Here is a 21630-nt window from a genome sequence, read left to right as displayed (position 1 = left end):
CTGGAAAGGAAGTGAAGTGTTTGAAATATAGGAGTAGGAAATGAAAGGAAATTACTGCTTGGTGACAGCACCAAAGAAAGGTGGAAATATCTGTAGTGGACACTGGTGGGTTTTGTCTGCTCCCCTGTCCACCCCCTGTCTTATGGTTAAAACAAGTCAGGTTTCCTTTAGGGAACACATGGCTACGTGTTCTTTAGGGAACTCTCAGGCCCTGTGATATAAAGCTCCAGGGGTAGACCTGGAGACCAGGCCTGGCCAAACAGCATTTCAAATCCCTTGGCTACAGTGACTGGTTAGGCAGAAGTCTGTGACCCATGATCTAGAGACTCTAGAGACAGCCAGATGTGGGCTTTTGCTAGAATTTCTAACAAAGAGATTTGTTTGCTTATAAATCCATCTTTATCAGTCCTTGAGACTGAAGACAGCACTGAGGCACTGAGAAACACGGAGCCAAGGAGTGGAGAGAGAAAGACCATAGTAGGTAGCATTTTAGCACCTGGACCTAGCCAAGCCTGAATAATATTCACTTCCTTTTTTTTTTTTTTTTAAACACAATTTGAGTTGCTCATGCTTGCCATTGGAAAAACACATCCTGGCTTATTAGAATACTAACTAACCTCTGTTTTGTAGAGAATTAAAATGATATTGAATGCTACTTATAGAGTCACAGAGATTCCCTCCTTTCTTCTTTCACTATGATGTATGATCTATGGGCATAAAAATGCATTCAAGATCCATATGTTTTACTGAATAATAGAAAAGGAACAATCAGCGATCACTCAAGTCACGAAAGAGAACACGGCCAGTGCTTCCGTCATCACCACCCATCTTTCCCTACTAGAAGTTACCACTCTTTTGACTTTGGGGATAATCATCTCCTTGCTTTTCTCTGTAGCTTTACTCCACGTCTGCACCCTTAAACAGAATGAATTTTGTATTAATGGATCGTACGGCGTGTATCTTGGGGGTCTTACATCTGTCACTCACCGTTACAGGCCTGATGTTCCTCTCTCTGCGTAGCTAGAGCTCATTCATTCTCAAGGCTATCAGAGCATTCAGCAGATGACAGTGCCACAATGTATCCATTAGGGAGTATTTTTTGCACCCGATGTTTACAGTAGAGAATTCACTGAAGTCGATCAGTCCAACAGAGCTCATATTGGAAACAAACTGAAATGTTATGTACTGCTCTTTGCGGAAGCCTGATCTTGAATCAGCCCAGCCATCTGCCGTCCTTGGTCCACATCCAAGCTGCTGATGGCTGCTAAAGAAAAATTGCACAACTGAGTGAATTCATGTTACTACAGATCACGATCTTCAACCCCAGCTGGGCCCTCCTGAGAGCGAGTGATTCTGCAAGCCCCTCTTCAGCTTTCTATTCCATCCTCCGGTCCCAACTGCGTCAAAACGACACAGCTTTCTCCCTGCCCTGTCTCGGCATGCTCTCAGCGGATGACCTTGCCTGACGGTGGTCATTAGGTAGAAAGTCATTCATTTCTTAACTTGGCAATGATGACTCTTACTTGCATCCACACCCATCTTCCCTGCCATCTCTGGGGTCCAGCTGCCCTTCTTTCCTGGTAACGCCGCCCCCTGTGCCCTCTCTCCACTTGGTAGCTCTGTCCTTGGCTCCCACTTCCCACCCCCAACCCCGAGTTTGACAATGTCTGTGAAAGGCCTTTGCCTTAATAACCTCATCTTCAGCATCCCTGCCACACTCCTGGGTCTTTTCAGGTCTCATCTGGATTATTAGTCTTCCTAACTGGTCTGCGTTTTAGTTCAAGCTCTTTTCCTCTACCAAAGTCAGAATAATGTTTCTGAAATGCAAATCTGATTATATGAATCTGTGTTCATTTCCTAGGGCTGCCATAACAAATGACCTGTAACAGGTGGCTGTATTCTCTTACAGTTCTGGAGGCCACAAGTCTGAGATCAAGGTGTCAGCAGGACTGGCTGCTCTGGAAGCTCTGGGGGAGAATCCATCCCATGTCCCTCTCTCAGCTCTGGTGGCCATCAGCCACCTTGGCTTGTGGGCCCACCACTCCAATCTCTGCCTCCATCTTCACATGGAGTCTTGGTCTCTGAGTTTGGAACCTTCATCTCCTTTCTCTTTCAGGGACATAAGTCATTGGATTTAGGGCCCACTGTGAACCTGGATGATCTCATCTCAAGATCCTTACCTTAATTACATCTGCAAAAATCCTATTTCAAATAAGGTTGCATTCTGAGGTGCCAGGAGTTAGGACTTGGACATATATTTTGGGGGCTGCTGTCTACCTCACTATATGCCTCCTTGCTTAAAATCATCCAATGGTACCCCACTTCTCTTCTGGGTGTGAACTAAACCCCTCAGCCTGGAATACTTTCCCCAGCCTGTGCAGTCTTACCTGCTCTGCTGAGTACCCACATTCCTCCCCCTTTCTTAGTCCCTCCCACTCTCATGTCTTACTAAGTCTCTGCTCAGCAATGCCCTCCCTCCCTCTGGACTCCCCCATCTTTCTCCAAGTCCACAAAGTGCCAAGTGTAGACGCACAACTAATAGAGCACAGAGGTGAAAACCGTCCCCAAAGCCAACCAGTGCAGTAGACTAGAAACGTGTGAAGTTTTATATGGAATGTTTAATCTTAAAAAAAAAGAGTCAAAATATACCTACTCTTAAGTTACCTGTTGGTAGGGGGAAAAAACCCCAAAAATCTTCATTAAAGAATTTGATTGCTTATGAAAATGACAACTGCAATTTCCCATTACACAGAAATTACTGATAACTATCGACAAAGAAGGGGAAATATGAGTGTGGCCACGGAATTCGAAGATGTAACTGGTTATTATGGTAATATTTAAGTGGAATTCTGTTTGCACCTTAGGGCAAAATAACTGGACTGTGAGGTGAACAGTCTAGATAATCCTGTGTTTTAACAGCATATTTAAGTTACAGCCCTGTTTACTTATAGGACTGAATGGCCAGTTGGACCAAAAAAATGTGGTTAGTACGGGCGGCAATTTCTGGAACTTCAGGTCATGAAGGAAAAGCAGATTTGGCATCTGGCAGGTGCCAGCAATGTAGGAACAAGACTTGCCATCAACACTGTGTTATGGATGACGTTTTATGGCTATCTGGTTTAATTCTATTTTTTTATATTTCTATTAAAAATTTTTTTTATTGTGGTAAAATATACACAACCCCAAATTTACCATTTTCACCATCTTTGTACAGTTCAGAGGCATTAAGTACTTTCGCAATGATTTTATTTCACCTTCCTGAGGAATTCTAGAATGCATACAGCATAACTTAAAAGTGGCTTGAAAGTGCAGACACTTGGCAGTCTGTTCTTTTTTAAACCTATGAGAGAAAGAAATCTTTATGTCCAATAATACATTTGAGAATTTGATGAACTATTTTCTTGATGGCCTCTCACTACAGAGAGAAGAAAAAACTAGTTTATAAGCCTATGGACATGATGCAGGCTATTGTTTTTTCAGTGCATTTTGTGCTTTCTATTTTGGAGTGAGCTTTCTGGTTTGTAGGATAAAAGAATCTCAAAGTGGGCAAGACGTCAGGAAAATAAGACTAAATCATGGTACCGATCCAAATGGAGTGAGCCTGTGAGAACTTGATGAGTATCCGCGGGATTCTGGAAACCTTTCAAGTCCTCCTAATGCCTTCACTTGTAACTTAGGCTAGAAGCTGAAATAACAAGAGAACTTTGAAAATTCTGATGTCTCCAGATGGGGTGGAGTTATTTCAGTCTTCTGGATTTTGATGTTCATTTGGACATATTAACGTGCACACAATTAAAAAAATTTTTTGTTCCAACAGAAAGATAACCCTCATTCTGCACAAAACATCTTTCGAGCAATCATTAAATAACAGATCGATGAAGTGCTTCGAATCTTCAGCTCAGCAAGTGAATTAATTTGAAAAAGAATGACATAAAGGTTCTCTGTTCTTTCTGTGAGGAAGTTTCGCCCAAATGATTTTTCAAGATGAGCAAAAGAAAAAAAAATGCATAATTGCAGCTGTCACTAGATCATTTTCTCCTTCATTTTTGGGGTCTATTCTTACTTGTTCGACTTGTGTAGACAGCTTTGATCATGCTGCCGTTGCCAAGCAATTCACTCATCTGCTGAGTCCCCTACTGCCAAACCGAACTGTTCTCTCACCAGACGATACTTTGTTCCAAACAATCCGATTTTCATCCTGTGCTTTGAACTCTGTTACCACTGCCTTAAGAAGAGAGAATACTTTCGGAATTTTTTGACTATAGGAAACAGAACACATGAAGCTTGGTTTTCACAACTTGGATTTTTATGTGGATTCCCAGACAGCTCTCATGTTCTAAAACTACTCTTTGGTCATCTCACTATGTGTTCCCTAATTCTGCACTTCAGTGCTTCCAGAAGGGCTGCCCTCCTTTCCCCCGAAGGCAGAAAGGGCACAGTCACTATGTTTCCCCCCCTGCACAGGAATAAGAAAAATTATTTGTAGTCCATTTTTATCATGACTCTTGTGTGGACTCTTTCTTTTCTGTGTAAGGTGTTTCTAGTGCCTTGGTGGAACAACACACTTTATTTTTTCTTTTTCAAAGCAAAACCTTCTTAAAAGGAAGATTGCTTCTGTGTTTCAACTTGCGGACTCATTGGTTGGTGATGGCATTGCTGACTCGTGCTGAGGGGTGCAGCCTGGGCTTCTGCATGACCCCTGGCAGCCCTTGGGCTGGATAAATTTAGCATTAATTGATTTCCCAGGCCAGTGAGTGTGCACACACCAGCAATTTTCAGAATCAATGAAATAATGAAGTGAGGCAACCAAGCTGACTGGAGGGCATCGGAGAGCATCCCCTCCTTTCGCTGCCTCCCACTTGAATTTTTACTGAACAGGAAAATTCAGGGGCCGAGGAATGGGTGGCCAGATAAATTACAGGACACCTAGTTACATGTGAATTTTGGACACACAGCGAATGATGTTTTAATATCAAGTACATCCCAAATATTGCTTGGGATATACTTAGAATGAGCTGAAAGTCTATTATCTCACATTTCACTTGAGTGAAGCTGGAGCCTTCATTGAAAAACTCATTCTTTATTTCTTTTTCTCTTCTCACTTATCATGCCCTTTAGACCTACAGGGACCAAGTGACTATCAAGCTGTTGAACTGTTACTAGTCTGAATTGTTATGTGAGGTAGACTTCTAAGGCTTCATATGAAGAAAAAAAAAAGATGCCAGCTTCCTAAGACTTTAATATGAAAAGACAAAGTTTCTCATTAATAACTTTAGTTATCAATATTAGGTCATATGTTGAAGTCATACCATTTTGCATCTACTGGGCTAAAATATATTATTAAAATTAACTTGTTTTTAATTTTTAATATGGCTACTAAACCATTTAGGATTATATACGTGGTCTGCATTATATTTCTGTTAGATGACATGGCTTTAAAGCAGGGATTGGCCAACGTGTTTTGTCAAGGGCCGGATAGTGACTCTTGTGAGCTCTGTGGTAGACAGACAGGATCTCTGTTGAAAATTCGCAACTTCATCCGACCTCGTAGCCTTTGACGATATGTAAAACAAATGGGTGTGGCCGAGTGCCAATAAAACTTTATTTATAAAAATAGGCGTGGCTTATTTGGCCCAAGGGTGTAGTTTGCTGATCCCTGCTTGAGAGACTTGGGGTTTTTATTTATAATTTTTAAATGAAGTATCTACATGACTCTTAGTCTCATGATTTGGACAGAGGGAGAAAATACTTGTAAGCGGACAATTTATCTTTCTCAGGGTGGTCTGACTACTAAATAGGAAATTGTTGACGGTTTATTGCTTTTTTTTAATAAGGGAGAAGAAAAAGCACGGGTATAGCCACTCATATGGGGGTTCTTCCTTGTGTCAAAGCCTCCTGGATACCCACCCACACAGGGAAGCGTAGGTCGGCTGTCATCCATTCTGCAGAGGCAGTGAGGGCCCGGGATACACACATTTTGTCCCAAGTGCTGCAGAAGTGTGAGGGCATGCTTCACCCACAGTCCATGTGAGAAACTGCAACTCCCTCTAACAGATGTTAAAGACAGGAAACAACAGACATGGGGGCTTTCATGCTGGTAAAGCGAAAGGAATTTTTACAAAGGGCTATAGAAGTAGTAAATCCCTTTTCTCACCCAATTAAAATGTTTTATTTACTGAGAGCATGGCATGATGTAATTTTATAAGAACTTACTTCCATGTGATTGGGAAATGCCCTGAAATGTAAAACCTTTCAGGATCACATTAAAAAAAAAAACAACAACAAAAAAAACCAGTGACAGGCACAGATACATTTTGGGAGGTGGGCTGGGGAACAAGAGCCATCAGTCGTGATTGGTAAATAAATGAGGTGCTTATATGTTTCTTTTACTGACGAGGGAGGCTCAGAAGTAGTTCTGGAATAAAATCATCATCCATGAAAGTGTAATCCCAAAAAGTTTATAAATTAAAGTTTGATTTATTACCTGATTCATGCTCTTCTTTTCAGGGCTGAGGGAAACTGGAAACAGTTTATGTCCCTTCAGTTTTGCAGTCCGTGAAATGTGCCTCAGTGACAACGTTTAAGTTGAATTTCCATTTCCATTGTTATTTTTCCTTTTGGCACTGGTGTGTAAATGTAATTTCGCTGCAACTGAAGTACTTGCTTAAGTAGCTGGGAACTCCTGTGGGATTAGGTTAGGGCTGGCGATGGGGTGCACTTTTCAGACCTAAGAGCTTTCAGCCTTTGGGGATTCCAGTGAATGGCTTGTACACGAGTGCCTATTTGGGGGCACCTGTTCCATCTCTTGCTTTTCATTACTTTGTCAAAAATCTCGATATTCTCCTGGAAGAAAAGAAAGTAAAATTTAGTGGATACTACTGTGTAATGGGCACTTAATGTAGGACTTTACATATATTTCACTATCAAAATTACCCTTTGACTACTAATAAGATACAAAATCTATAGTAATATAAAACATACAAAATACTTGGTAATATAAAGTAATACAATACCTTTAAAAATAGTCCATTTTTTTCTCTCCCTAAACCGTATATCATTAAAACTGCTTTCCAAGTGATATAAATTGAGGCACAAATCATCAGTCTAATAAGTTCTAAATCATCTGTTGCCTTTTAGAAATTGTTGGTGGGATCTTTGTTTTAACTCAGCTGCCACTAACAAAATAATGCCAGGATTTGATAGGGGCAACTGCGTTAAGCTACTCCAGGAATGCAATGTACTGAATGTTGATGTCCTCCTCCTAAATTCGTATGTTGAGATCTAACTCCCAAGGTAGTGGTATTTGGAGGTGGGGCTTTTGACAGGTAATTAGGTCATGAGGCTGGAGCCCTCATGAATGGGATTAGTGCCCTTATAAAAGAGACCCTAGAGACTTCCCTCTCCTCTCTTGTCATGTGAGGACACAGGGAGAAGGTGCCTTCTATGAACAAGGAAACAGGCCCTCACCGGATACCAAATCTGCTAGCACCTTGATCTTGGACTTCCCAGCCTCCAGAACAGTGAGAAATAAATGTCTATTGTTTACAAGCTGCCCAGTCTATGGTACTTTGTTAGAGGAGCCCAAAGGGACTAGGCCAAGGGACTTCCCCTTAAAATGACAGACCCTAATGGGTCCTAGGGCCGGGGGGTGTGTTTCAGCTGCAGTGGGTGTGGGTGTGTTGCCTGCAGGTCAGTGCCAGGGGTCTCACCTGGACGGCTGTCTCAGCCTTGCCCAAATGCCACCACAAAAGCAGCCTGCCCCCAGACCTGTCCCGTGCCCCTCCAATGTAGTGAGTCTCCACAGCAGCAGGAGGCCGCCATACCTGCCTGGCCACTGACACCTGTGCCCACTCAGTGGATTCTAGGAGCTTCCGACGTCAGTACAGAATGTGCTTCCAGAGCCTTTACAGAAGTCTGAGATCCAGTTAAGAATCATGCCCTGCATTTGGCTATGACTTTGTAATCTCCTTTAATCTAGAACAGTCTGTCTGCCTTCAGTTTTTCTTTTATGCCACTGACGTTTTTGAAGAGTCCTGGCTTGTTGTCTTCTATAATGTCCCATGGTCTGTATTTGTCTGCCTGTCTCCTCATGATTCCATGCAGGTTGGACAATTTTGGCAAGAACACTGAAGAGGTGTTACTGTGTCCCTTTCATTGAGTTATACCGGGGGATCTAATGCTCAAGTTGACTTTTTACTGCTTTTGCTGAGCTTGGTTAGTTGGTTAGGGCTGCGCCCACTCAATATCCTTGTCATGCAAGCACCTTCTTTCCTGTGTAAGGAATGAGTCAATGGGGGGCAGGGGGGTGATATTTTGGGACTGTGAAGATCTGTTCACACCCATCCCCTAACTGTTCCTGTTTGAAGTACTACACTGCTGGTTACAGAATGGTGAATTACTAATTTGATCATTTCTTTTATAAATTATTCTTTTTTCATTTCCCCTTCAGCTTTATTAAGATATAATTGACACATTAACACTGTGTGAGGTCTTCTGCAAGTTCTTAGCTAAAATTCTCTAAGAAGAAGAGCTTGACTTCTGTACCCCAACTTTTGTGCATCATTAGAGCCTCATGGTTTTTTTTTTTTTTTTTGGTAATTGTTGTTGTTGTTGTTGTTTTTTTGGTTACATGTGTTGTAATCAATTAGCATTATTATTCTTTTGGATGCTCAAATTGTCCCCAAATTGGCCAGTGGGAGTCCTTTTGGCCACCATCAATATTAAAAGGCAGATTCCTGCCCACCCCAAGCCTCCTACATGTGACGTGGTTAAAAGAACTATATATGGAGTTGATGTTTTTGATAGTACTGTGTTTTCATGCCTTAGCCAGAATTTACAGCATTTAATTTGTCAAAGATTAACATCTTGGGCAAAGTTGACCTGGACCACAGGGAAATTGTGTGTTGATAAAACACTGTGGTTTACCTATTTAAGTCAAGACTCAAGTTTGCTGAAAATTTTACGACAGCAGAAATTCACTGACCAACCCCAAAATGTTTACATCAACATATGAGACAAAGCCCCAGCTCTTAGTGGTTTGAGAAGAAAGGCATTTTTTTTTTTTGTTTTTTGTTTTTTGTTTTCAGGTTTCATCTTTTTAATCAACTCGGTGAAAGACATCCTAAACGCTACATGAAACACAACAGAATATTTTTTTCTTCCAGTATTAAAAAAAAATGACACACAAATATTTTTAAGAAACTTCTATATAATCAAGGCAGAGATCTGGAGTAAAAAACACCTCTAAGTAATCATGTTCTTCATTTCTTATAGTTACAGTCAGAAATTGCTTCCTAATCACGATTAAACATTGTGTACAGGTGTTTAAAATGTTCCTAGATGCACATCATTTAAAAAAATCAGTCTGGCCAAACATTTTTTGCCAGAACCAACATTCCTGAGAGCCCGAACTAAAAAACTGGTAAAAAAGGAAAAAATATCCAGACTCCACAATGTCTCAGAATTTGTCTTTAAATGGGAGAAAAATTTAAAAAAACACATGGAACTTTCTGAAAGGTCTTTAACAAGCTACCTTGGGAGCTCTACTCAAAAAAAAAATTGATGTAACTAAAACAGATGTTTCAGTGCAGCTCCAAAAATCTTTATAAATACAGCCATTTGGAGGGATGGTCCTGGATCAGAAGAAGTTTTATTCCTTGTGTATCTACATTAGGTGTGCATGCCTCATCTCAGTTGTCATAATTATCCCTGTAATTTCCTCCTGAGTAGCGGTCATAACCACCCTGGCTTCTGCCGCCATAGTCTCTGGACCTTCCATATCTATATCCATATCCTCCAGGTCGGCTGTCATACCTGCCACTTCCATAGCCCTGGTCCCCACCACCTCTAGAGTAGCTGCGACCACGCCCATAGGCCCCAAAGGCACCCCCTCTTGTTCCCCGGGCCGACTTGCCCGCGTGGTCTACACGGATCTGACGACCGTCCAGAGACTCTCCATTCATGGCTCTCAGGGCATCTGAGGCATGCTCTGGATTGGTGAAGGTGATGAAGCCAAAACCCCGGGATCGCTGAGTCTCCCGGTCCTTGACAACAACCACCTCAAAAATAGGTCCGAAGCTGCTGAAGTGGTCTTCCAGAGCCTGCTCATCAGTGTTGAAGTTGAGCCCTCCCACGAAGAGCTTCCCTTCTTCAGAGGACATGGCGGTAAATTCAAGTCCTGGAATTTAAGTAAAAGGCCGAAGAGACAGCTACCGCCAAGAAGCCGAGAGACTGGGCAAGAAAGGCATTTTTTAAAAAAGTCACAGCAATCTACAAATTTCAATTTGATACAAATACTTCTTGTGGTATTTCCAGTGTGTGTGCATTACTCCACTGTAGGTGGTGCGTGTCCATGTGTGTGTGTGAGAGACACTGCTCCAATGAAGACAGTGTGCATGCTTGTTTGTGTCCACTTCTCCATGTATGTCCCTCTGTGTCTGTGTATGTGGCCGTGCATGTGTACAATGCTCCATCTGAGATAGCATGTCAGTGTGTGTGTGCGTGCGCATGTGTGTGCTTCACTGTAAGGTACTTCAGCTCATGAGAAGCTCCTCGGCTCTGGATGATGATGATCTCAATTCACTTTGTAAAAGTAATTTCACTCTTTCCTGCATTTCTTTCATGCACAAGGTCACTGAATATGATTTCCCTCAAATTTTATGAAAAAATGTTCTTCCCTTACTGTTATTTGAGGGGCTGTTTCTTTGTATTTGCATATCCCTGATGCAACACAGGGGCACTTCTGCCGCCTGATATGCACACTTCACAAGCTGAGCCTGAATCTAATGAAATGATTGAGGTTAGCTTCCATGAGGCAAAAATCTTCGGTCTAAACTCATCTTAGAACTGGAGTAAAATGAATCTGGGAAAAATTACTCAGAGCTGCTTGTGTGGTTCCCATTGCAGTCTCTTCTGAGACTGGGAGGTGGAGGGAATCATGAGTTCGGTAATGTATTACAGAAATGTGGCCTTGTTTGTGCTTGATTATGTTGATAGCAGTGTAATTTAGTGCAGAGTATGAGCTGTGCTAGAAATGTTAAAGCTTCTGATACAGCCAAGATTTTCCCTTTGCTTCCTTGTTCATCGGGCTCAAAAAGCACTAGAACCTTTTGCTAAGTTAGTGAAATATCAAGAGGAATAACTACAGCATGTAAAAATAGCAAGAGAATAGAACAGTAGGTCAGAGAGTTAAAATACGTTTTGCAATCGAGTATGTGCAACCTTCCTTTTCTTTCCAAAGATCCTTTGTGGTCTCTTTCCCTGGGTTTCCACTGCATTAGGGAGGGGAGGCCATGTGATGGTGCAGTAACTGACAACCCCAGGGACTGATGACTCAGCTTTTTTCTTGCTCTTGCTACATGTCACTGCAAGTTGGCCCGAGGCCTCTGCTACAATGGTCACGTGGAGACTGAAGTTGATGGAGATAGGGAGGTGGTGGGGGGGAAATGACAACCCCACTGTAAAGCATCCCCCTGAAATGTCATGTTTCTCACTTTCATGGGGGAAACAAGTCACAGGGCCAGACCTGACTTCAACTAGGTGGGGATGTTTCATCCTTCCTCAGGGAGTACTGCTCACCTTGAAATACGGGTGAGCACTACTGCAGATACCACATGAGTTATCAGGATCTAATACACTGAAGGGCTTGAAATATACGACATAATCATGCCAACGGCAAGCCTGTTCCATCCAGGTTAGTAACAAATACCCTACATTTAAGGTGTGCTGAGAAGCCAGACATAATATGCTCTAAATTAAACCATGATGTCACCCCCGTCGTCTTTGCTCATTTTTTCCCCGTGAGTGATCAAATACTTGGACTTCTTTGAATATATCTTAGTATCTAGGTCCTAAATGTTTCACTCTTGATTTTTTGTAAGAGGTTGTTTTTTGTTTGTTTGTTTGTTTGTTTTTTAAAGGAGGGGGAATTACCTTCTAAATATAGAAGGAATAGATTTTCATTGTTAAGAATTTAGGAAATGCAGAAAAAGATTAAAAAATAATACAATATGCTATCAGAGACTTTCAGTTTAGGGGACACACACACAGAGCACAGAAGCCACTGAATTAGAACAAACAAAAAAGACAGCCCATTTTTAAAAGGAATTTGTATTCCTTTGATTATTAAAAAGGTTCTGAACATTTTCCCACCAGATGCTTAGAACTGTATGTATAATGTTTATTCTCTTATGTTTTCCTGTTCTTTTCTGTGCAGGGCTATTTTGAGTGTGACAGAAACCCAATTCTAAGTTGCACTGGTGACAAAGAGTATTGGCTCAAGTAAGTGAGGACAGAGGTGCAGGTGGTTTCTGGAGCAGCTGGAAACAAGGATTTCAGGCCACCGGTTCTCACGGACATGCCTCATCCATCACCTCTGTTTCCTTTCTTAGGCTGGCTTTGTTCTGTCCCACTTGAGCTGCTTCCCCTGCCTAGCAGTGGACATGGAGGCCAGGGTGTCCCAGGCTTAGGTCGTTGGCTATCCCAACAGGGAGGGATTCTGTCAGACCCAGTGGACCTGGCTTAGTCCCAAAGGGCAGCTGTGGGATCAATCAATGGTGGATGGCTTGTTGTAACCAGATGGTTGGGATGGGAGGGGTGGGTACCAGAAAAGGGGCGCTTGTTCCACGAGAAAGGAGGGGCACTGGGCATGCTCTTCACCACTTCACCTTATAAGAAAGAATTTTTCACTTAAACAAATGCTACATTAACACGTATTAGCTGCTGGATTATCAAATAATGTATGGCAAGGTAAGGTCCATCTCACGTGTCACTTGCAGATGCCTCCCAGAGGTACGCATTACTGGTTGGTGTATGCCCTTGTCAATCATTTTCTGTGCACTTATACAGGTATCTATGCGTAGAAGCCCTCCAGATCTGACTAGGTGTTTCGGGGGAGATGTGAGTGGATGATGGGTAAGTTTCCTAGGCCTGCTGTAACGAAGTACCACAATCTGGGTGGCCTAAAACAACAGAAATGTATTGTCTTGAAGTTCTGGAAGCCAGAAGTCCAAAATCAAGGTTCTGGCCAGGCCATGCTCCCTCTGAAGCTTCTAGGGGAGGATCCTTCCTTGCCTCTTCCAGTTTCTGTGGTTTGCCGTCCATCTTTGGCTTTCCTTGGCCTGGAGATCACTCCGGTCACATGGCCACCTTCTCCCAATGTGCCTTCACATCATCTCCCTCTGTGTGCATCTGTCTCCGTGTCCATATTTTCCCCTTCTATAAGGACACCAGTCATATTGGATTAGGACCCAGCCTAATCACTTCCATTTAACTTGGCTACCTTGATAAAGACCCTATTTTAAAATAACGTCACATTCTGAGGTACTGGGGGGTTAGGACTTGTCTTTTTGGGGGGGCAAAATTCAGTCCATGACAAGTTAAAAATAGGATTTCAAAAAAACTCAGCGGTAACTTCATGTACATATTGCTTTGCAAGTTGTTTCTTGGAGGGCTGTCAACATCAATACATTCACTTCTGCTTCATCCTACATAATTGCTGCACAGTTTCTATAGTGTGGCCTTTTGACGTACAGTCTTGTGAACAACTGCAAGTATTTCGCTAAGGTGAACATCAAGAATTTTAATTGTGGGGTCAAAGGGCCTGTGTACTTAATCTTAATAGATGTTGTCAATTGCCCTTCAGAATCCCCCCAGCCACCCCCAAAATGATCAGGGCTCAAGGGTACCTTGTCCACCTATCTTCACTAAGACTGGATATGACTCACTGTTTCACTCAGTTTTTTCCCAAACTGAAATGGTATTTCGTTATGTTTTTAATTTCACTATTTACTAGTTAGGTTGAATATCTTTTCACTCTTTTTTCAGCTTTGTCTATTTCCTGCTCTGTAAAGCGGCAATTTGTAGCCGTTCCTTTTCAGTTTGTTCTACTGAACTGTTGGTGGCTTTCCCACAGATTTGTGACAGTTCTTTAGGTATCAAGCACATTAACCTCTTTGTTATTTTTTTTTTTTTTTAAGGATTTTCTTTTTTATTTATTTATTTATTTATTTATTTGTTTATTATTTTTGTCTGTATTGGGTCTTCGGTTCGTGCGAGGGCTTTCTCCAGTTGCGGCAAGCGGGGGCCACTCTTCATCGCGGTGCGCGGGCCTTTCTCTATCGCGGCCCCTCCCGTTGCGGGGCACAGGCTCCAGACGCGCAGGCTCAGCAATTGTGGCTCACGGGCCCAGTTGCTCCGTGGCATGTGGGATCTTCCCAGACCAGGGCTCGAACCCGTGTCCCCTGCATTAGCAGGCAGATTCTCAACCACTGCGCCACCAGGGAAGCCCCCTCTTTGTTATTTTTTTTGCAATGTTTTCCCTTATTGTCCTTTTAAAGATATTTTAAATATAGTAAAATCTATAGACCTTTTCCGTGTGATTTCTCCTGTTGCTTTTATGCATCGCAGTTCTTTGCACAGACTTATATGGCTTCGTTGTCAACATCTAGCATTTTCATCTGTCTGGCTGAGTCCTAACTCTGGTGGTCTCAAGGGACAAGATCAGGGTTTTGGCAGACTTTTTCTGAAAAGGGCCTGATTGTAAATATTCTAAGTTTTGAGAGCCATATGGCTCTGTGGCAACGACTTAACTCTGCTGTTGTAGCCGGAAAGCAACCACAGGCAACACCTAAATGAATGGGCATGTCAGTGTTCCAATCGAACATTATTATTATGATTATTATTATTTTACAAAAACAGGCAGCAGGCTGTAATTTGCCAACCCTTGGACTAGACATAGGCAAATCTCCTATTCAGCCAGATTATTAGGCACACCAGCGTCCTTTATTTAGAGAGAAACAGTGAACACAGAGTAGAGTTGTTACAAAATCAAATGGACCACAATCAATTAATGACTCGCTTCAAAATAATTTTTTGCACACACAGACTCAACAAATAACATGGTATGCGACTGTACGTAAGCCGTTGTTTCCTTCTAGTCATTTGGGTCTGAGATTCCTTCATTTGTCAAAAGACAAACGGGTGACTGCAGTGCAAGGGGCCTGATACATGCCTCTCAGGCTGGCTGTCTGAGATTCTATTTTGCAAAGAAAAAGAAACATTGATATGGTTATTCTGCCGACTTGGGAAAACCAGTAGCTTCAGATAAAGAGGATTAGCTGTTGTTTTAGAAAATAAACATCTTAGTGACACAATTAATGTAAAGGCACTTATGGAGTTGATGACATTTCACCACAAATGGACGCTCTTCTTTTAAAACTTTTGCTTTGCTCACTGAATGGTTACAAATGGACAAGACAGCATGCAGCACATCTCCTGCCAGTACCTATGTCAGACCCTGGCCCTTCCCAAATTCTTCTTGGCTTGTCAGGGAGCCCTGAAGAGCCAAAGGTGGTGAGGTTTGGGAGCCTCTAGGTTACGGGTCACCTGGAGTACTGGTAACACACAGATCAGTGCGTCTGCAGATCCTGGTTCCTCCCTGGCTACAGGAGGGGTACCATGCAGCTTGTCAGATGAATGAGCAAGTTCCCGGTCCCACGTTAGTCTCCTGAATCAAACTCTCTGGGGGGTGGTTTCTGGGAATCAGCACTGAGACAAGAACCCTCTGTGATCCTTCTGAGGTACCCTTACCACCTGAGAGCCCCGCACGTGAGGTTTCATGTCCCACAATTAACTTGCCGTAACTCTAATCAACTGCAGGAGATATCCACTCGAATTATCCATTTTAATGTCCAGGGCAAAGAATGTTGGGGATATTTATGTCTCATTCTAGGAAATGACTCAGTGGAAAAACTGACTTTATGTTTTCAACTTAACTCCATCTTCCTGGCTTGGTTATTACAACCATATCAAAATTCTGTCTCTAAAATGTTCTGATGGTTACTAAGACCAGGACTGTTACTAAAATTAACTCTGATGGTCCAAGTTTTCTTTATTTTACTCCTAATCTCTCTTGGTAATATTAACTTCAAGTTATTTTAGAAAAAACACAACGAAACAAACACAAAACAATCAAGCAAAAATAAACATTTTTTTTAATAACATTTTTTAATTGGCATTTTTTTAAAGAAAGAAAATTCTGCACCACTATCCATGATAGAACCAGACTGAGGAGGGGGAAAATGAATTATGCGTGACAATGTTTTTCTCTTGCATGACTCTTTTGATCATATTTTCTTAGTAGTATTGCTTCAAAGGGAAATCATATTGCTTGCATGTTTAACGTCACCTCGCGTAAATTAAATTGGCCTGGACTTGTTAAAGTATTTAGAGACTCTGTTATAACACAACACGTTTTCTTAAATATTTGTGTTTTCATCTGTCTTCGTAATTGGGCTCTCAGCTGCCGGAGGGCAGCTCACGTCTTATTTGTCTTTCTGGAGCCATGCCTGGCATGACATCTGCCCTTAACATACATCCTCTGAAAGCTTGATGTTTGTGTGGAAGAAGGATCATCTTCGTGGAAAATTCCAGCTGATCTGCACATTAGCTACCTTTGATTTAAAAGCGTGTTTCTCCCATTTAGAGATGAGATGAACACTTTGATTTGTTATCTAGTCTACATCTTACAAAAATCCAGATGCTAGAGTCTGACTGTATATCTTTTATACAACGTGCGTTTCCGCAGTGCGGGAGCACCTCCACATTACTTTGCCTATATCAAATTTGGGTGTTTGAATGCCAGCTGATTAGAGCTGATTTTGAACTCTCCTGCTTTAAAAACGTTTTTTTTTTGGTCTTGAAAGCGTTCACTTTCTGGTTCCCAATAGTTTGATCTGTCTTTCAATTCTGGTGGGCTAACAGCCTCAGAGATGTTTTGTTTGTGCCATTATTTAGAGAAGGGGAAGAAACGACCGGATCTTATTTACAATCTCTGTCCGATAAAGATTGCTTTGCCATAAAAGAAGCAAACAAGAAAAAACTAGAAGTACAAGACATTGGGTCTTAAAGTCATCACACTAAATAAAACCAAAACAAAACAGCTCAGTTCTGGACTCTTGACTCAGGGCTCAGCCAGCTGCAGGTACCTCTGTCAAGGACAGAGGCAAGGAGTCGACTTCCTGGTGAATTTTTCAAGTTGAGTGTGTAAAATAATTTTCAGAAGTCAAGTTTAGGGCTTCTCTGGTGGCGCAGTGGTTAAGAACCCGCCTGCCAATGCAGGGGACACGGGTTTGAGCCCTGGTCTGGGAAGATCCCACATGCCGTGGATCAACTAAGCCCGTGTGTCACAACTGCTGAGCCTGTGCTCTAGAGCTCGTGAGCCACAACTACTTAGCCTGCGTGCCACAACTACTGAAGCCCACGTGCCTAGAGCCCGTGCTCCGCAACAAGAGAAGCCACTGCAATGAGAAGCCCGTGCACCCCAACGAAGAGTAGCCCCAGCCCGCCAAAACTATAGAAAGCCCGCATGCAGCAACGAAGACCCAAAGCAGCCAAAAATAAATTAAAAAAAAAAAAAGTCAAGTTTAAAATTCCGTTTAACTTTCTATAAACCTTCTGGCTCATCTGTTGCACAAACACCATCAGCAGATCCCTCTTCCAAACAATAAAAATACCTCTATTCTCCTGATAAAATCTTACTTCAAGTAAGTTGAAGGGACTACAGCTTTTTTTTTTTTCCTGGAGTACTTTCTTTTTCTGCTTTACCCTTTTCTTGTTTGCTTATCGAGGTACAATTTACATGTAGTAAAATTCATTCTTTTTCAAGTGCGTAGTTCAGGAATCTTCAAACTATATACAACTTGTGGGTCCAATCTGGCCCACTGCTTGTTTTTGTAAATAAAGTTTTATTGGAACATGGCCACTCCTACTCATTTACATATTGTCTATGGCTGCTTTCACGCCACAATGGCACACCTGAGTAGTTGCGGCAGTCTTGGTCTGCAAAGGCAAATATATTTGCTCTCCAGACCTATACATAAAGTCTACAATCTTGGCTACAGTTCTACGAATTTTGACCAGTTTAACAGTCACGTAACTACCACCACAATTAAGATTTTAAAAATTTCCATTGCCCTTAAAAATTGAGGAAGCTTCAATTTGAGGTAAGAAATGATTTTAGAGAAGTAAAATTTTATTCTATATTTAACACGGACTTGAGGTTTTTAACATTTTAAATCCCTACATACACACAATATACTGGACATTTGTGGTTTGTCTTTCCAGCAGTGACTTCCCACTTCTCTACCTGATGGAACCCTGATTTCCTGTTGAGGAATTTAGCCCTCCACTGTTTTCATGTCTGACGTGTGGGTGGGCTGGATCCCAGCTGAAGCTCCTTCTATGCTTGCTGGTCCCAGTGATGCATCCAGGGGTTGGCATATGACAGAGTCAATAGGATGCAAGGGCTTCGGGGAAAGGAAAGCCTTACCCGCCCTTGGGTGCTGCCTGAAAAGATTCTTTGCTGTTGGACTTGAATGAGGAAGCATTCTGAATGCCTGGCACCCACCAGGGCCCACAACGGAGGTTTAGTGTGGAAGTGAAACTATGGCTGTCTGGGCAGAGCTGAGAACTGGAGAGAAAAACCAGATTGTGGTCCTGTTGATTTTTTGAGCCCAGATTCAAGTCTTGTCTCTCACTAGCTTTACTGCTGGACTGCTCCAGTAAGCTCCCTTGAGTGTGGAAGTTGGTTGGAGAAGGGATCTCTGTTATTTGTAACTGAAAGAGCTCTTATTGATGCCCACTGTGTAACACTCAGGGAATTATGGAAAACACCTGATACACGCATCTATGCCATAAGTTGAGGATTTTATACTACTACTTAGCTTTCTGGGAACAGGACTTGCCTTGTAATCTCTAATCTTTTAATCAAGTTTTCATTCTTTCCTTTACCTACTATTTATTGGGGAACTGCAATGAGGCAGGAGACCTCATAGTGGCCAAAATGGACAGTCTTTATTTTGAGAAAGTGCACGTTCCAGTGGGTTTACAGCCCCAAACCCCAAAGGTGCACTAGTCAGGTAGCCCTGAGTGCTACGGAGAAAGATGGAAGAGGGGATGGTAGGATTTCATAGAGATGGCAGAGAGGGTCTCCCTGAGAAGGCAACATTGGAGCAGAGCACTGAATAAAGGGAGGGAGCCTGTTCCAGGCAGAGAGAACAGCAAGTGCAAAGCCCTGGATAGGAGTGTGCTGCCTTGGCTGACAAATAGGCAGGTGCAGACGGGTGGGTGGGTGCGGTGGGAGAACAGCTGAAGACAAGGGTAGGGAGACACTCTTAGTGCTCAGGGCTAATGGCTCAACATGGAACCACTGGCAGCAAAACAAGCATTTGGGAAATGAGTATTGAGGGAAAAAAATGTCTTAACCAAAGGGCAATCGATGCCTTGTGGATTAATCTTAGGCACTGTGGCAAGAAGGGGATCTCTTTTGGGGAAGGGCGAGCTTTGGACACCTCTCAAGTTGGGTGGCATAGACTTAAAGGTTGGGGCGACCTGGTGTGGGCTTCCCAGGTGTAAGGATGCTTGGCCTGTGCAGGTTGAGGCGGGGGGCGGGGGGGGGGTGTCTAGTGCACCTCCTCCTGTTCCCCATGGCCACGCAGCTGACGACAGGAGGGAGCCTGGCAGTTTCGCAGAGTCCCCTGCCCTCCCCCGAACCACCTGACACCTCAGCAGCCTCCTCTCTGGTCTGCATTCAAATTGCCAGTTGTTTGCTTTGATATCTTCTGGAAATGCTGCCCGACAGACCTGCAGAGCCCCAGGGCCTGTTTCACTGAAAACACAGCAAAACGCGCTGACAATCAGGTCTCCAGCTTTGTGGGGGAAACTTGCAGGGCTGCTCTAAGCCTGATGAACAGGAGCTCCAAGGGAATGCCTGTGATTTAAGTCCAACGGGGAGACTTCACATTTTCCAGGCTCTAAGGGTTTGCACCAAGGTCATAACATCCTTGCTATATTCTTTGCTTGAAATGTAATGAACAAAGACTCCTGGTCCAAGCACCCCCGCTGTACCTGTGCTTTGTGAGTGCTTCCTCTGGCTGAGGACCCAAGAAGATGATGCCACCTCCACCGTCAAGGGGCTGGCGTCTAGTTGGGAGAGGCAGATAAAACAAGCCAAGAACTGCTGTGTCCCTGTTCGAAAGAGGTGGCTCGAAGAGATGTGAAGAGGGCCCCTCACTCCCCAGTCCTGCATTTGGGAGAGTGGGGTGGGCTCGGGTAGGATGGGGGTGTGTTGGGGAAACTGGCAGCAGAGGAGCTGTCTGAAATGGAGGTTTAAAACAGTGAGATATAATAATAACCCTACCAGAAAAGGCCTCCCCAAATGCACACTTCAGTAGTTTTTAGTACAAAGTTGGTCCTTGAACGGCAGGGGTTTGAACTGCACAGGTCCACTTCTACACGGAATCTTTTCAATAAATAAGCGCTCCAGTACTACAAGGTCCACGGTTGGTTGACTCCTCAGATGCTGAACCACATATACAGAGGGATGACCGTAAAGTCCCACAGGGTTTCAGACTGTGTGGAGGTCTGGCAGCCCAACCCCTGTGTTGTTCAAGGGTCAGCTGTACTCACAACGTTGTACAACCATCAGCACTATCCCCCTTAGAACATTTTCATCACCCTCCAAAAGAAACCCCATCTCCACCAGCAGTCACTTCCTGTTTCCCTCTGCCCCCGGCCCCTGGCAACCCTAAGATACTTTCTGTCTCGAGATGCGCCTAGTCTGACTATTTCATATAAACGGAATCCTACAATATGTGGCTTTTGTGTCTGGTGTATTTCCCTGAGCGTCATGTTCTGAAGGTTCATCCATGCAGTCACATGAATCAGTACCTCATTACTTTTTTTTTTTTTTTTAATTTATTTTATTTATGGCTGTGTTGGGTCTTCGTTTCTGTGCGAGGGCTCTCTCCAGCTGTGGCGAGCGGGGGCCACTCTTCATCGCGGTGCGCGGGCCTCTCGCTATCGCGGCCTCTCTTGTTGCGGAGCACAGGCTCCAGACGCGCAGGCTCAGCAATTGTGGCTCACGGGCGCAGCCGCTCCGCGGCATGTGGGATCCTCCCAGACCAGGGCTCGAACCCGCGTCCCCTGCATTGGCAGGCGGACCCCCAACCACTGCGCCACCAGGGAAGCCCCTCATTACTTTTTAAGGCTGAATAATGTTCCATTGGACGGATATGCCACATTTTGTTTATCCAGGTATCAGTTGATGGACATTCGGGCTGCTATGAGCATTCATTCATGTGTGAGTTTTTGTGTGCACATATGCTTTCAGTTTTCTTGGGTAAATACAAGAAGTGGAATTGCTGGGCTGAAAGGAGGTTTGAAACTGAGTGAGATTGGGCGTTTGTTTAAAAGGAAATATCTGGTGCAGAGAGAGAGAGACGGAGGAAGGGAGTGTCTGTGTGACTAATTTTTTGCTTTTAGTTACTCCTTAGAACAGAGATGATAAATATGATTATTTCTGGGAAGTTCTTTAATCCAAGAGTAAAGAATTTTATAGCTGCTACCAAGTGAAAAGTCACAGGTCAGCCTGACGCAGAGCACCCCAAACAGCGTTAGCTGGGCTGGTTCTCGGATTTCGTGGACTTGACTTTCCTATGGAGCCCTCATGGCTCTGTGGATGTTTGAGAAGAGTCTTTTCGAGGAACACACATGCTTGATGTTCTACTCTGCTCTCCCTCTGCACACGTGTAAATATGTCAGACTACGCCACGTCAAATGGCACTAAACTTC

General features: G+C 43.2%; 1 protein-coding gene across 1 annotated transcript; it reads right to left on the bottom strand.

Moving 5' to 3' along the window:
- Positions 1-9188: 9188 nt before the first annotated feature.
- Positions 9189-10230, bottom strand: LOC103001840 (RNA-binding protein 3-like). The gene has a single exon (XM_057537951.1). It carries the CDS (start codon positions 10158-10160, stop codon positions 9690-9692), a length of 471 nt encoding a protein of 156 aa, XP_057393934.1. The 5' UTR covers positions 10161-10230; the 3' UTR covers positions 9189-9689.
- Between the last annotated feature and the right edge of the window lie 11400 nt (positions 10231-21630).

This window comes from Balaenoptera acutorostrata, chromosome X, assembly GCF_949987535.1.
Source record: "Balaenoptera acutorostrata chromosome X, mBalAcu1.1, whole genome shotgun sequence".
NCBI lineage: Eukaryota > Metazoa > Chordata > Mammalia > Artiodactyla > Balaenopteridae > Balaenoptera > Balaenoptera acutorostrata.
The sequence above is the reverse complement of the archived record's forward strand: the minus strand, read 5'-3'. Positions and strand labels throughout refer to the sequence as shown.

Bases quoted from the DNA above. Each gene is read 5' to 3' on its own strand.
- LOC103001840 (XM_057537951.1), bottom strand. From the start codon at position 10,160: ATGTCCTCTGAAGAAGGGAAGCTCTTCGTGGGAGGGCTCAACTTCAAC.